Source organism: Montipora foliosa, chromosome 5 (genome assembly GCF_036669935.1).
Source record: "Montipora foliosa isolate CH-2021 chromosome 5, ASM3666993v2, whole genome shotgun sequence".
In the NCBI taxonomy this organism is placed as follows: Eukaryota; Metazoa; Cnidaria; class Anthozoa; order Scleractinia; family Acroporidae; genus Montipora; species Montipora foliosa.
The window spans coordinates 41,875,289-41,890,288 of record NC_090873.1 but is presented as its reverse complement, the minus strand read 5'-3'; the positions used below and the strand labels follow the sequence as shown (position 1 = coordinate 41,890,288).

The following is a 15,000-nucleotide window of genomic DNA, read 5'->3' as shown; positions in this document are numbered from 1 at the left end:
TTGTCGCTGTGAAGAATCAAGACATTTTAAATGATGATGAATCGCATTTTAAGCTCGCAAGATTTGTTATGAAGATCGCATATCATTTGAATTCGCAAACCTTCTATATTTTAACTCAATTTTAAAAATTGCTAGGCTAGTTTTGAATGCGAAATGCGAAGGAGTCGTGTTTACGCAGTCTTCACGTCAGTGATTGTTTCGTGATACTAGTTCACCTTGTCACTTTTTTATATTCATATGAAAAATTGAAAAAACATACCTTTAAAAACATCCACAAGTTTTTCGAGTCCGTGACGGACAAGCCAGTCTTTAACGAAGGCCTTGTCTTTTCCGATAAACTCTTCCATGTTAATTCGAAAACACGTGTGTCAAATGCCCGGGGGTCGCCCCGGGGTAGGCTAACGCCCAGCCGCCGGCCGCGATAAAATTGCGAATGTCCCACCCCCGGGACTGACAACTTGAGCAAATGCCCCAGGGAGGTAGGGGGGGGGGGGGAAGCACCGCTGGAATTGATGGATGCATAATGATAAAACACTTTTCTCACCGCTGCATGTCAGACACGCATGACACTTACTTTAATACTGAGGTGATACGTCTATTATTGAAGAGATACCTATAATAATATCTATTAATGTTTTTGTGTTCTTGCTCTTTTCTTGATCTTACCTGTTTTATCTTTGCTGTTCTATTTATTTATTTTTTTTTTTGCCTTTGATTTTGTAACGTAACTTTTCATTTTGTTCTGTGTATTCTCAAGAAGAATATTAATATAGGACTGGTCCGCCTCAGCCAGGGTCTGGAAGGGGTTTCACGTGATCCGTGAATTGCCCCAAAAAAGAGCGTGAATCGGGAAAACTGAAGAAACAGAGCCGTGATTCGAGAATAAGATATTAACCGTGACCCGTGATCCTTTACAGTCGTAGTACGTGAATCGAGTTTTTTGCAGTTATAATGTCGTGAACATCAGACAACCCTAAGCGAATACATGTAATTTGTTTGTCAAGATGGTTCGAAATACAGTCAAACCTGAGTATAACGGCCCTGTTTATAGCGGTCGCCCTATAATTTACGGTCACCAAACAACTTCCCGACTGAAAATAGTGTCTTATATTTACTGTAAAGTTTACCTGAATACAGCGGTCACCTGTATATAAAGGACACGGTCACCCTTTAGGCTTCCCGAACCCACAATTTCATTATTATGTACCTGCATATAACGTTCAGCAAACCGTGATAACGATTAGACAAGTCGTGGACGTAAAATCAGGTTGCTAACGGCTACCGACGATGCAAACCATTTTAAACATCTCAAAAGTTTTAAAAAGACGTGTCGATTTGCACCCAATATGAAAACGGAATTTTGCCCATTTTATGACGTTGGCTTCCTACGTCACCCCACGTAATAATCAAAATAAAATTATTCAACTGCTCACTGAATACAGGTACAAATACGACATGTCATCACCTTAGTGCAACACATTCCTGTGACAGTTGAACAAAGTCTTAAGTGCTTATGTCCTACTCTCGGGAGCGGGTCGTTTTCGCTTTCAAACAACAGGTTCTGTACAAAGATGAAATGATATATGAAATGAATCCATTTATTGAACTGCGTATATGAAATAAACTGCGAGTCCTGTACAGTAGCTACCTTGTTTGCCGTACAAGGCTTTATTCACTTTCAAATTCTACGGACAGAGTTCTCTATTACAGTGAAGTGAACTTGTCAAGTCGACCGCTTTTATTGACCTTCATAGCACTCGGTGTCACATTTCTCTTCCATCAACTTAAGGTGCAGCAATTCACAGGGGAAATAGTCACCTTGACTTAACACGACGGCAGTGTCGTTGAATATTTTGCTTAACAAAATTTGTTGACGAAGTTTGAAAGGAGGATGGGTAAAGCCGCTGTTACACGTTGAAACTCTTAGCTGAAACTCATGTGCAACGGCTCTGCAAAAAATATTTCAGCAGACGTTGCACCGTGTAACATAAAAGGTCAAAAATCGTTCTGAAACGTTGAAACTGGTCTCGAAATGTTGTTTACATGGCCTTAGCCAGTTTCTCATTGGCTTACGCAGCGTAGCGTAACAAGACTGAGCGGGACCAGTTTCACGACGTGGGGTTACACGGTGAAACTCCCGTTTTTATTACCACTGCGATTGCTGCGACCGTTGCAGAAGTGGAAAGCGGTTCTACTTTTCTTGAAACTTGTCTCGCAGCAGATCGGAAATTCAAAAAGATTCACGAGACCGACCATGCCTCCTGAAACTTGCTTCGCCTCACGTTTTATCGATGTTTTGATATGGTGTTAGGTTCATGAATTATTAATAAGTTTTTGAACGTCATAGAAAAATCAAGGTGACCGAAGTTTTGAAGTTACAAAATGTGAAAGAGAAGAATTGTACAGCTACAATGTAACAGCAATGAACTTCATTGCCTTTATACTTAATCACAGTCAAACAAAGAGCCAAGAATTGTCGATTTGATCATCATACTTTTTGTTGCATTCCCATCACGAAGTCAGCTGATAAGACTCTCTTTTCCTGTAGTGTAGTCATGTGTAGTAGTAGTCATCACCAGGAAAGTCGTTTAGACTTGATCAATTCTCTATCCAACTTCGCGATACGTGAATTCCCAAAAAAAGGTTACGTGATTCGTGAATGTAGGGAAAATTGACGCGTGATTCGAGATCCAGACCTCCCTTCCAGACCCTGCTCAACTAGCTCTTACTAAAGCTATTTGCGCCCGAGTCTATTAAGATTTTTCTTTTCTTTTCTTTTCATAAAAGTTGTAACTTAAAATTAAATTGTAATTAACTTGTAATAGTTTGTAATAACAATTAAACGCGACCATTTATATAGTAGATAAAATATGAGCGGGAGATCTGTATGGGCGCTTACAATGGCGAGCCGACAGGCGAGCCATTGTAAACGTCCATACAGATCGGACGCGAATATTTTATCCTGCTTGTGAAATGAATACATTAAATTGAATGCAATGTATTGTTATTTTAATCAGTAGAGATTTGTATCAAAAGTTAATGAATACTAATTAGCTGAGCAGGAGTTTGTATCAAAAGTTAATTCTACTGCTTAATAATTCAGTTGATTTGTGTTGGGGTTTACAGATGTGTACATGTAATCTGAATACTGTGCTGGGATTGGTTTACACCCTCATGAATTATTAATGAATTTTACAATCACTATTATTTAACAACTGTTGTTTGTAGTGAATAAGTCAATTAACAACAGCAAATTAGCAAGAGATATAGCCTTTTTAAAGTGCTACTATGACGAAATTCACATCTTTCCTATATAAGCCATTTTAGAATGTAAACAATTAGTCTGTAGGCGAGAAGATGAATGCTGTGACGTCATATACTCAACCTAATTTTGATAAAATATGATGAAAAAAGATATCTCAGCCAATTTGTATCGGAAATGTTTGAATTTTTGAAGTAAGATTCCACTAGATGTGCTTCACAAAAAAATTCACCAGTATTGTTACCATGGCAACATACTGGGTACCAGACCTCCTGTGTGTCTTAATGCACTAGAATAATAATTTATCATCATCATCATCATTCTTGGCTGGTCATTATTTTTTTATGTTTAGTCGACCAAGGCATAAATCAGTCGATCTATCGACTAAACGAATGCTAAAATTTATTTTTTATCTGCCAATATTTTGTTTGCAGAGATCGACGAATGTGAATCAAATCCTTGTATGTACAACTCCACGTGTACAGACCTCGTTGGTGACTTCTTCTGCACCTGCCAACCTGGTTACACTGGCAAACAGTGTAAGATAAATATTGATGATTGTCAGGACCAACCTTGTCTTAACAACGGCACATGCCATGACCTCGTGAACAACTACACCTGTACATGCACAAACGGTTATCAAGGATTTAACTGTGAAGATGACGTTGACGAGTGTGTTTCATCACTTTGCTTCAACAATGCTACTTGCCGCAATTTTGTTGGAGGATATACTTGTCTCTGCAAGCCAGGATACACGGGAACTATGTGTGATACGGAAATTGATGAATGTCTAACGTCTCCTTGCCTGAACGGAGCGTCTTGTACAGACAAAATTAACCAGTATGAATGCATCTGTGTATCGGGTTATCGAGGTAGGGACTGCGAGGAGAACATCAATGACTGTGAATCTGATCCTTGCAAGAATGACGCCCAGTGCGTTGATGGAGTTGACAGCTATACCTGCATTTGCCCGGCAGGTTTTAATGGAACAAATTGTGAACACGAAATTGACGAGTGCATGAGTGTCGACTGCAAAAACAACGCGACCTGTCTTGACCAGATCAATGATTTCTATTGCGTTTGTCCTCAGGGATTCACTGGGAAGATCTGTGAGGTGAACATTGATGAATGTGCTTTCAGCCCCTGCAAAAACGAGGCCAGATGTGTGGACGGAGTAAATGGATACCGCTGTACCTGCAAAGATGGATTTGAAGGCCTCCACTGCGAAGTCAACATCGATGACTGCGCTTCTGACCCTTGTTCAAACAATGGCTCCTGCCGCGATGGGGTAAATAATTTCACATGTATCTGCCCCTTGGGCTTCACCGGTAATACCTGCAACCTAGACATCGACTTTTGCGTCTCGATGCCGTGCTTGAATAATGCATCCTGCTTCGACGGCCTTACGTCGTTCACATGTCAGTGCTTAGATGGATTCAATGGAGACAAGTGTCAGTACAATGTTGACGATTGCCAAAATAAGCAGTGTTTTAATGGTGGTACATGCAGTGACGGCATTGATGAGTATACTTGTCTCTGTCCTCCAGGATTCACTGGTTTCAACTGTGAAATAAACATTAATGAGTGTGCGCAGAATCCATGCCTGTACGAAGGAACCTGTACTGATCTGGTAAATGACTTCAAGTGTACCTGTAAGAGCGGTTATACGGGAAGCGACTGCAGTGTTGATGTTGACGAGTGCTCGAGCTCTCCGTGTCAAAATAATGGGACATGCAACGATGAAGTTGACGACTACACTTGCGATTGTATTGATGGGTTCAGCGGACGCCGTTGTGAAGTGAATGTTGATGATTGCTTGGTACATCCATGCATTAATGGCTCCACGTGCGTGGATGGAATAAACAGTTACTCCTGCATCTGTCCTCCTGGTTTTAGGGGAGATCACTGTGAAACTGAAGTCAATGAGTGCGAGTCCTTCCCGTGTTTCTATGGTGGAACATGTCATGATCAGGTAAAGTTTAGGTACTAAACAAATGTACAGAAAATGGTCGGACCGTGTGTATGAGTGCGCTAGCAATTCAACGAAACACATATTATTTTGGTGACCTTACTTGAAACTTAACAACATGACATTTCCGAATCTGAATTTTCAACTGACTGAGACAGTTTTCGATGGCTTGAATTCCCTTATACAGTTTATGAATCTGAAATAAAAGTTCAGTAAAAAATGATCTCTTTCGCACTTTTCAACTTTTAAATTGACTCACGGGGGTTCACTTTAATGTTTGGAAAGTCCTCGAAGGAACGAAAAACAACAAATTGAAACCGATTGGCTTTACTGGGCAAGAATGGTGTGAACGCCCATGCGTAGCCGGAGAAAGCCGTACCCGAACCCTTGCACTAGAAACAAAAGCGGTCCCGCTCTATGCAATCTGTCTACCCAAGATTATACTGTGGAAATCCAACATCCTGAGACAGCGATGTATGTGCTAGACTTGTTGCTATAACAACGAAGTTGTCTCTTTATTTTTATGATGGGACAAAATTTTTGTTTCTCTTTTACAGCATTGTGTTTGCCAATTTTTTTTTTCAGCCCTTTTCTCCCTCGCAAGCAGTGAACACATATATTTACTCACGGTTCATAAACTTTTTTATTCTCAATTTATTAATTTTGTGTTTCTTTGAAAGGTCAATGCCTTCTACTGCGTCTGCCCCTTTGGTTTCAGTGGTCAGCGGTGTGAGGTCAACATTGATGACTGTCAGTCAAACCCGTGTATGAACAACGGAAGATGCACTGACTTGGTTGCTAATTTCAGCTGCTCTTGTTCCGCTGGGTTCGCTGGTTCACGTTGTGAACAGCGCATAGATTACTGCAAAGACGCCACCTGCACTCGGAATGGCATCTGCGTCAATTTATTCACAGGTTTCCACTGCAACTGCAGTGCTGGCTTCTACGGAAAATATTGCGAACTAAATTTAGACGAGTGTGCAGTCGGCCCCTGCTTCAACAACGCTACCTGTCATGATGGGATCAACAGCTTTACTTGCTCTTGCCTTGAAGGATATATAGGGAGGTACTGTGAGCTTAACGTAGACGATTGTTTCAACAACACCTGCCAGAATAACGCTACTTGTATAGACGAAGTCTCTGGCTACTCTTGCCGCTGTGCTGATGGCTTTAATGGAACATATTGCAAAACAGAGATAAACGAATGTGAGTCCAACCCGTGTGAGAACAACAGCACCTGCGTGGATGAGACCCCCGGTTACAGGTGCATGTGCTCCAGTAAGTATATCGGAAGGAACTGCGAGAACCTCAGCGATGTCTGCTCGTCGTCACCTTGCGAAAATGGAGGCACTTGTCTGGGTGATAACTCTACAGGGACCTTCAATTGCTCCTGTAAGACTGGATTCACTGGGGAAACCTGTGACGTAAACATTGATGACTGTGCTTCAGATCCCTGTACCATGCCCAATGCTTACTGTGTCGATCAGATAGATGGATACAAATGCGTGTGCTACCCTTCACACACTGGAGATAACTGTGAAATCTGTATGTAGCAATGTTAAATTGTGATTTACGAGAAAATGGAATTAGTTGTTAACAGCCTTTTAGTTTATTACTCCCTGTAATATCTCCCACTCCCGTTTACATACAGCTAGATCTAATTGCTTTTCCGCCTGCTAATTTGAAGTAGTGAAACAATATTTTAATTACATCTCTATTGTTTTCATTCTTTGTAGTTCTTGGCAGCAACTTTGATCTGATTTTCAAGGCCCAGACTACCGATGACATGGTGCTACTTTCAGACCGCCAGAGCATCCCGAACATGAGATCCTTTACCATCGCTTTCTTTGTCCGTGCAGAGTTCACGCACAAATCGGGAACAATCTTTAGTTACAGTGTGCCAAACATGCATGAGGACGTGATAATACTCTCCTACACGGAGTCCCAAGTTCACATTGAGATCAAACATGAAATCGTAAGAGTAGACTTCAGATTAGCAGACGGGCTCTGGCATTTTTTGGGCGTCGTATGGAGCGGACAGAACGGAACTGTTACCGTATACATTGATGGAATAGTAAAAGAAATGGCGAGTGACATACTTACGAATGGCGTTGTTGCTGGAGGTGGGTGGATTGTCCTTGGTCAGCGGTATCTTGCAGGCGATAGCAAGACTGTTCTATCAAAAGCTTTTGTCGGTACCCTGCATCAATTCAACATTTGGAATGTGCCAGCAATGGAATTTCACGTGTGGAATGCTGCTCATAATTGTACTTGGGCCATCTCTGGTAGTGTTAGATCATGGAGCAGTTTCATTCAAGGAATTAAAGGAAAAGTGGAGAAGAGATTTAAGACTCAATGCAAAGGTAAGTAAGAACGGCAGTGGTGCTCAGTCAGTGACTTAGCACCAACAACAACGACAACGACAATGACAACAACAACAACAACAACAACGAAAACGACAACAACAACAGCCACCATAACAACAACGTCAACGACAACTACGAAAACGACAACGACAACAACAACAAATACAATGGCAACTTTATTAATTTAGTTCACAAATATTACAACAAGCTCGAGCCCGCATGTAGCTTTAGCTATTGTGTGCTTCAGGATCGTGTAAGAGTTCTTCCTTGATCGCCTTTTGCATGCCTTTCTATGTTGAGATCAACTATGAAAACAACAACGACAACAGCAATAACAACAACGACAACAACGGCAACAACAAAAGCAACAACGATAACAAAAACGACAAAGACGACAACCGCAACACGACAACAACAACGACGACGATGGTGATGGCGACAACAAAGACGATGACGACAACGACAACAAGGACAATAACAACAACAACGAGAACAACAACAACAACAACGACAACAACGACAGCAACAACAATGACAACAAGAACGACGACAACAACAACAACGACAACGACAACAACCATAACAACAACTTCATTAATTTATTTCATAAATATTACAACAAGCTCGAGCCCGCATTTGCTTATTATAGCTATTGTGTGCTTCAGGATCGTGTAAGAGTTCTTCCTTGATCGCCTTTTGAATGCCTTTCTACGTTGTGATCAGATCTTTCATGTGATGGACATATGAACACTCCAATGTATTGCTCGTTTCTAGCTTCTTCGATGCGAAATGCGCCCTAAATACTCTCAGTGAATACCTAAGCGTTTCTCGTGAGATCATGATATGTGCGAAACATAAAGCTTCTTACAAACTGAGCTCAGAAAGCCACTCTCAAGATTAAAATCCCTACTATTCATAAAGGCCAGAATAAATCTTGCAGGTTATCCAGCCATCTACACAGTGGCAGCATTTTGAAGTATATGATTAATATGAAGAGTCTTGGCACAAAATTTTCATTTTGCCGCCAAATAATGAAATAGAAAGGCTAATTATAACCACCTTTTGCTACCGTGTTTGGTCTGTTTGCAGCCAAAGCAATGTGCACGACCAACTGCTCTCACTTCCTTCATTGTGAGTCTCGTCAAGGTTTTTACTTCTGCACCTGTCAAGCTGGATTCACAGGATTCCATTGCAACATTAATATTGATGACTGTAGCTGGGAACCCTGTGTCAATGGAAGCTGCGTGGATGGTGTCAACCGGTATGACTGTGTCTGCAACGAAGGTTACTGGGGAAAGTTCTGTCAAAAAAGGATTAACAACGAAAAGGGTAGGTAGCAGTTGCAGCAATCCAAGGTTTGCAGATTGTGATGTAAAGCTACAATATAGTTGTGTACAAGCAGCAGTCATTTCTCTGAACCATAGATCATTCTACAGATTAAGCGTACCCGGAAACGTACATGGGAAAACGATGTCTCTTGTTTTTGTTAATTGTACAATCGATGTGTTAACTTTTGCTCTGTCTTCGTCGGGGCCTTAAGTCTTCTTTATTGACTTTGCAGAATGCCGGAAGCTTCCAGAACCCAAGAATGGGAAAAAGGCTTGCCGAAAGGTATCAGGTAGCCACCTGTGTACTTTGACATGCAATGAGGGCAACGCATTTACCACTACGGCAATAACTGAGTTTACCTGCGGTCCTGACACTGACTGGAACTGGAATGGCATCGAAAACCCCGACATACCTGCATGTTCGAGTAAGATGCACCTCTACATCATGTTATTTTTCTTGAACCATTCAAATGTCATTAGATCAAGGAAGTAAATTTGTTTAAGGTTCTCCACCAGCACTTCTGTCATGTTGAAAACCGTCTCATTTGTAAATGCTATCGACGTTGGTTAACAATCATGATCAACGTTGAGGGTGTCTCATCCAGGTGCATGTTCTTTGATAGTGTTGTGTGTAGGTGATCATGTCAAGGTTTCTATCAAACGCCTTTAATGAACGAGGTAACACATTATGCAATGTTGTTGACCAGCGCCCAGACACGCGTCGACGTGGTATATATTTTTATCTTTCTTTTGTCGATCAAATGTATTAATATACTTTATTATGATTTTTGCAGAAATTGGCTTACCGAATGAAATCCAACATCACGTCTCAGTATCGTTCCCCGAGGTTCGGTGTGGTCAACTGAATGGATTACGCGCCTCAATCGAGGAGGAAGTTGACCAAACGCTTTCAACAATTCCAGGATGCGTTAACGATAATGCTTGCAAGATAACAAACGTCTCGGTTCCCGAATGTGGCTGGACGAGCAATCAGAAAAGGCGGAGATCAGTGGGTAGTACGAAAAAAGTCCTCTTCTCGTTATCAGTCAAGCCATCGGCGGCTGCTTCACTGCGAGACGATATTGAGGAGACGAGTGAAGCTATTCTTTTTCAGATGCAGTATGTAGTCTCGACGGGAAAGTTTAGCATTAACTTCAATGGTATTAACAGCACTGCAGACAAATCCTCGTTTGAGCATCTCTCATCTAATGTCACTTGCAGGCCTGGCTTTGTTTCAAGAAATGACGAAACGACGTGTGGTAAGATCATTGACCTTTTTTTCATAGGTTAAAGGAACTTCACAAGCGAAAAGAACGTTACTGTTGGTGCTTATATTACTGGCTTCATCCCAGTTCAATGTCACTTTGGCTTTCGTGACACTTTCTGAGAAAGTTACGTCGTAGTGCTGCATTTCAAATTGAAAATCTAATTTTTTGTCAGTCAAGGTAGTGCATCAGACTAAAATGAGTATCTCACTGAAATTTTACGATGGAGCCAGACTGAAGCTAGTCACGCTTATTTTCCTATTATTAGTCTTTCGGTATTGAATACTGTTTAAATTTTCTATAGTTGCTTGTCCCGTTGGAACGTTCCATCAGTTGTCTCCTTCAAGCTGTATATCGTGTTCCCGGGGCAACTATCAGGACGAGGAGGGGCAGCTAAGCTGCAAACCATGTGGCAAGGGACACACAACCTCTGCTGGAGGCGCAAGTTCAATAACACTCTGCGACTTAGGTAAGAATTATATCCATTCGTGAAAAGAGAAAACACAAAGTCCAAAACGTAAGGAAAGTTTTTTTTCATATTAGTTATTATGCTTTCGTTAGACGTTAAACTTGTTGTCTTGATTTATGCTAACAGCTGCCACAGAAAATATACCCGAAGACACCTTGCCTCTCAAGATAATCATACCAACATCAGTAGCTGTTGCCGCTGCTATCTTTGGACTTTTCACTTTCTGCAGGTACGTTATTATACGGGAAGAAAATATATAGATTGAATAATGGAACATTGGTTAACGGCTAGCATCAGTGGGAGTAAACTCAAATCTCAATCTGAAATCTTTAACACACTAAAAATTCATCAGATGATCACAATGTAAATAAATTGCAATAATTCCTAATAACAATAAGCACGCACCTAAAAAGTATCTTCAGTAAAAATACCACTCAATTTACACAAAACTAGACCTGTTTTCCATGAATGCCGTGTGTATAACATTTAACTAAAATGAGGGTTTAATCATTGGTTAAAAAGATCTAGAGATTTCACTTGTCTGCGACTGCCGGGTAGACTGTTCCAGAGCATTGCACCTCTATATATAGCTAAAGTCCCTTTTTAGGTAGTTGGTTCAGGGTAAAGGGACACTTAATTTGTTTGTAGAGTCCCTTAAAACATATCCTGACGCATCCCGCTCTGTGAACATAGAGGATAAGTAGTCGGGAACCATATCATTAAGAGCTTTAATTTGAACACCATTAAAGTTACTTGAATTTGACGCTTGGGAAATCAGGTCTTTCCATCCAAGTCGTTGTAACAAGTACCCAGCGCCAGCATCATAGGGAGAGGAAGTCAAAATGCGAGCAGCCCGATTCTGAAAACTGTTTTCGGAGAGCGTTTTCCCGCAATTCCCCCTGACAACATATACACATACGCCTTGCAACAAATTACAGGTAATTTTTACCTACGGTCATTATTGTTGTAATTACTATTTACAGAATTACGTCTTAAATTCATTATTGCCTTTTAAAAACGCACATAGTTCGTATCAGCTAAACGTTTATGAATTTTTTCACATTTTACTTCCTTTTGAAGGGTCTATCACACAAGCCGTTCAAAGAGAGCTATTGCACCTTCACCTCGCAAAAGTAGTCATGACAACGAAGGGTTCGAAACTTTCCATTTGGAAAATCAGAAGAAAGAAATTCATCCAGGGAATAGACTCAAGGAAACAAGTTTTTGTGACGTTTCAGACTTACCTAAACATCTCGATGCTGAAAATGTGTATGTGGTCTCAAAGTAAATATTTAACTGCCAGTACAACAAACGAGGTGTATTTCTCTCCTTCGGGCTTTCCTCTGTAGAAAATAGAAGGCTTTGAAAAGATGACGTTGTGTTATTTTCTTTCTGATTGCTCGCATACATCTAGTCTTCCCTCTTTGACATCGTCGGAAAAAAAAAACAACAACGCTCAAATGCCATAGAGGTCAACACAGTCCTTAAAATCGATTTTATGCCTTTTTGTTTTCATTTATAAATGTTGTAAGCTGAGTATGTTGTACCTAGGCTTGTGTATTGTCAATATTTGCCAGCATTGGACAACATTGACAGCATAATAGATAGATACAGAACAACAGGTAACAGAATTTGATTGTGTGAGCATTTACGTCATATTAACTTATCTTTTTTAGGTGACGCTGTATTCATAACACAGAAAGATATGGCCAATAGATAGATAAGAATAATAAAGTACATGCAACTAAGGTTTGCCTATTGATTCTTTGAAAGTGGCACGTGTAATCCGCTCCTGATCTGCTGCAAATACCAGCGGCAGGACTGTGGAGTGAATATCCCAGATCAGGATCTCTCACACGTTAAAAAGAGTAGCTAATATAAACTCCTAATTTCTTTTTGCTCGCAGTAAATGTATTCAAGTGCAGGCCGTGTGGGCGGTTCAACCCCGTGAACAGTCAAGCTGGGTTCGATTTCGGTTTGCGTACAATCTCGTACCTAGAGTCCCCAGGCTCTTTCGCCAGCGGTTAGTCGCCAAGGGAGACTCTGGGATGATGGAATTTTGCGAAAAAAAATTATCGGCTAGCCCGTAACGGATCTAGTGTTTTACCCCAGAAATCCTGGAGTGAAAAAGATTCCATCATCCCAGAGTCTCTCTTGGCGACTAAGCGCTGGCCAAAGAGCCTGAGGACTCTCGATACGAGATTGGTTCACGCGTAGTAATTGTCAATTTTTTTGCCGCAAAAGGTTCACTAGCTTGTGGAAAATAAGGGATGGATTTCCCCCAGGAGAGACAAGTTTAATAATCTGTGCTTTTTGATTGGTTACTTTGATTTTGATCAAATTCCAATGATCCATGACTCCTGTCCCGATCATATGACGATGGGAAAAACCTGAGCAAAGCTTGAAAATCGAGCAGGATTTTGAGATTACAGAGCCGTGTAAATTATCGACATTTTACGTGCCCAAAGCTGGGAGGCGAGCGACCTTTGGAAGTGGGAGAAATTCGGCTCAATTTTTGAGGCACTCGGCCGTGAGCAGTCTCAGAAGCTGCACGCCTTGTTACTGCGCTGCCAGTATGGCAATCGCAGTCGAAAAATGAGTAATATTTCTCCTTTTTATTTTTTTTCCGGGTCGGTAAAAGTCTTGGAATGATTTCCGTACAGGTCCGTACTTCATTATGCATGCAGAATACATTAATTATTCATTTGCTCTATTGTTTTGTAGAACAATACGTATACCCAAGAGAATCGAAAATATACTAATTTGTACTTACTCCCTCCCTCTCTCTCTTCTTTCCCCACATCGCGCCCACCGTTACTCGTTTTCGTCCCAGGTTTCCTCTTTCTATCCCTTCGTCTTGTCCTTTTTCCAAATCCCGCTCGGCTTTTTCTGCCATGTTATCCCAAGATATGTCACTCGCAGCTTGCCTTAAACTCCGCCCCAGGGTAAATCTCTGGATTTCTTGTCCCTGTTCTTGACCACTGAGCTTACGTGTCAAGTTGCTAATTCACATCTTCAAAATGATATTTATTTTGAATTCGGACTGACTATTGACTACAATGATACGTAGACTCGTAGGTTACCGTTTAGAGATCCCTGGTTTACTACTCCTGAAACAACCCATCCCTTTAATTGTGCTAACCGTAACCCTAATTACGACTTAAGTCACTGTTTAGGTTTAAGGTTAGTCCCTGTGATAGTTTTAGGGTTTCCAGTATTGTTGTGATTTGTGACCTGCTTTTTCTTCATACCCCGTGTGGCACACTTATAAGTTCACTGCGTGGAAGAGTGCACCACGCTTACAGTCTGATTGGCGCATTTTTCATCGGAAACTTTAATGCACGAGTTCATTGCAATTTAAATGTGTCGTATTTCCCTTCTGTTGAAGCAAACTTGTGTCTTCGTAACAATCAAGATGGCTACCGTAGTAAAAGCGTCAGACAAGGGACATTTGGAAATTGTCCCTGCTTTAAAGCCTACCCCGAGCGGTGGATAGAGTGGTAAAAAGAAAATAACTTACTTTAGTCTTCCGTGCATGTCCAAAACCTGTGTGAAAACGCAGTCAGTTGGCAAAGACAAAGTGCATCGAGAGATGGATCTGTTTCGCGATGCTCAAGAAAAAACTGCAATGGATAACCTTCAATCCGCCAGAACACATAATTTTCTGACAGTAAACTTTCCTTGAAAAAATATTAGCCCTAGCTACCTGTAGCCGGAGAGTTTACAACTGCCTACGAGACAAGGGCTAACATCATCTCACAGTTAACCATCGCCTAAACTTCTTCGACCCAGACAAACGAGCCCACAGCAGGGCATTGAAAAAACATGATGGGGAGTGAAACGAAGTATGCCTCGTACGGGAACATCCATGGATCTCTACCAAAGTTATTTACTTAAAGCATCTTTGAGCAAATGGCCGATCTCTACAAAGAGGGATAAATCGCAAAAGCCCACTAAAGGCACCGTTCGTGATCCTAAATACAGGAAAGGAAGAAAACATACACTTTGCAGTGTCTCGGCGAATTCGCAAGCAGACAGAAAGAACAATTACATGATAAAAAGAGCAGGTAGCCGTTAAATTTTTTATGAGAGTACTTTTATTTGGTCTGTTTGTTATGTCTGAGAATCTGAACCCTACTACAACGATTGCTTGAAAAACCACTTCTTTCGCTTATTCTAAAATTGAAAAATGGGTAAAATTGCAGGAAAAAATGTTCGATTTTCCGTATTTCAGCCAGAAGTTCAGCCGGTTTTTGTAAAGTCCACATAGCCACAGTCCCAAAGGACGTCTGTTGCTACCGTTATTGTTTTCTCGAAACAACGGAGCGTATGCATAGTGAA

General features: G+C 41.0%; 1 protein-coding gene across 1 annotated transcript in view; it reads left to right on the top strand.

The window, feature by feature from the left end:
- Positions 1 to 12,408, top strand: part of LOC138004215 (uncharacterized) — a 67,992-nt gene extending 55,584 nt beyond the window's left edge. Inside the window, exons 27-35 of the mRNA XM_068850668.1 lie at positions 3,697 to 5,234; positions 5,912 to 6,776; positions 6,968 to 7,594; positions 8,687 to 8,926; positions 9,159 to 9,350; positions 9,720 to 10,184; positions 10,495 to 10,659; positions 10,786 to 10,888; positions 11,740 to 12,408. Coding sequence (XP_068706769.1) covers positions 3,697 to 5,234; positions 5,912 to 6,776; positions 6,968 to 7,594; positions 8,687 to 8,926; positions 9,159 to 9,350; positions 9,720 to 10,184; positions 10,495 to 10,659; positions 10,786 to 10,888; positions 11,740 to 11,947 — 4,403 coding nt within the window. The 3' untranslated portion in view covers positions 11,948 to 12,408. The remainder of the gene's footprint in view (positions 1 to 3,696; positions 5,235 to 5,911; positions 6,777 to 6,967; positions 7,595 to 8,686; positions 8,927 to 9,158; positions 9,351 to 9,719; positions 10,185 to 10,494; positions 10,660 to 10,785; positions 10,889 to 11,739) is intronic.
- Positions 12,409 to 15,000: the final 2,592 nt, after the last annotated feature.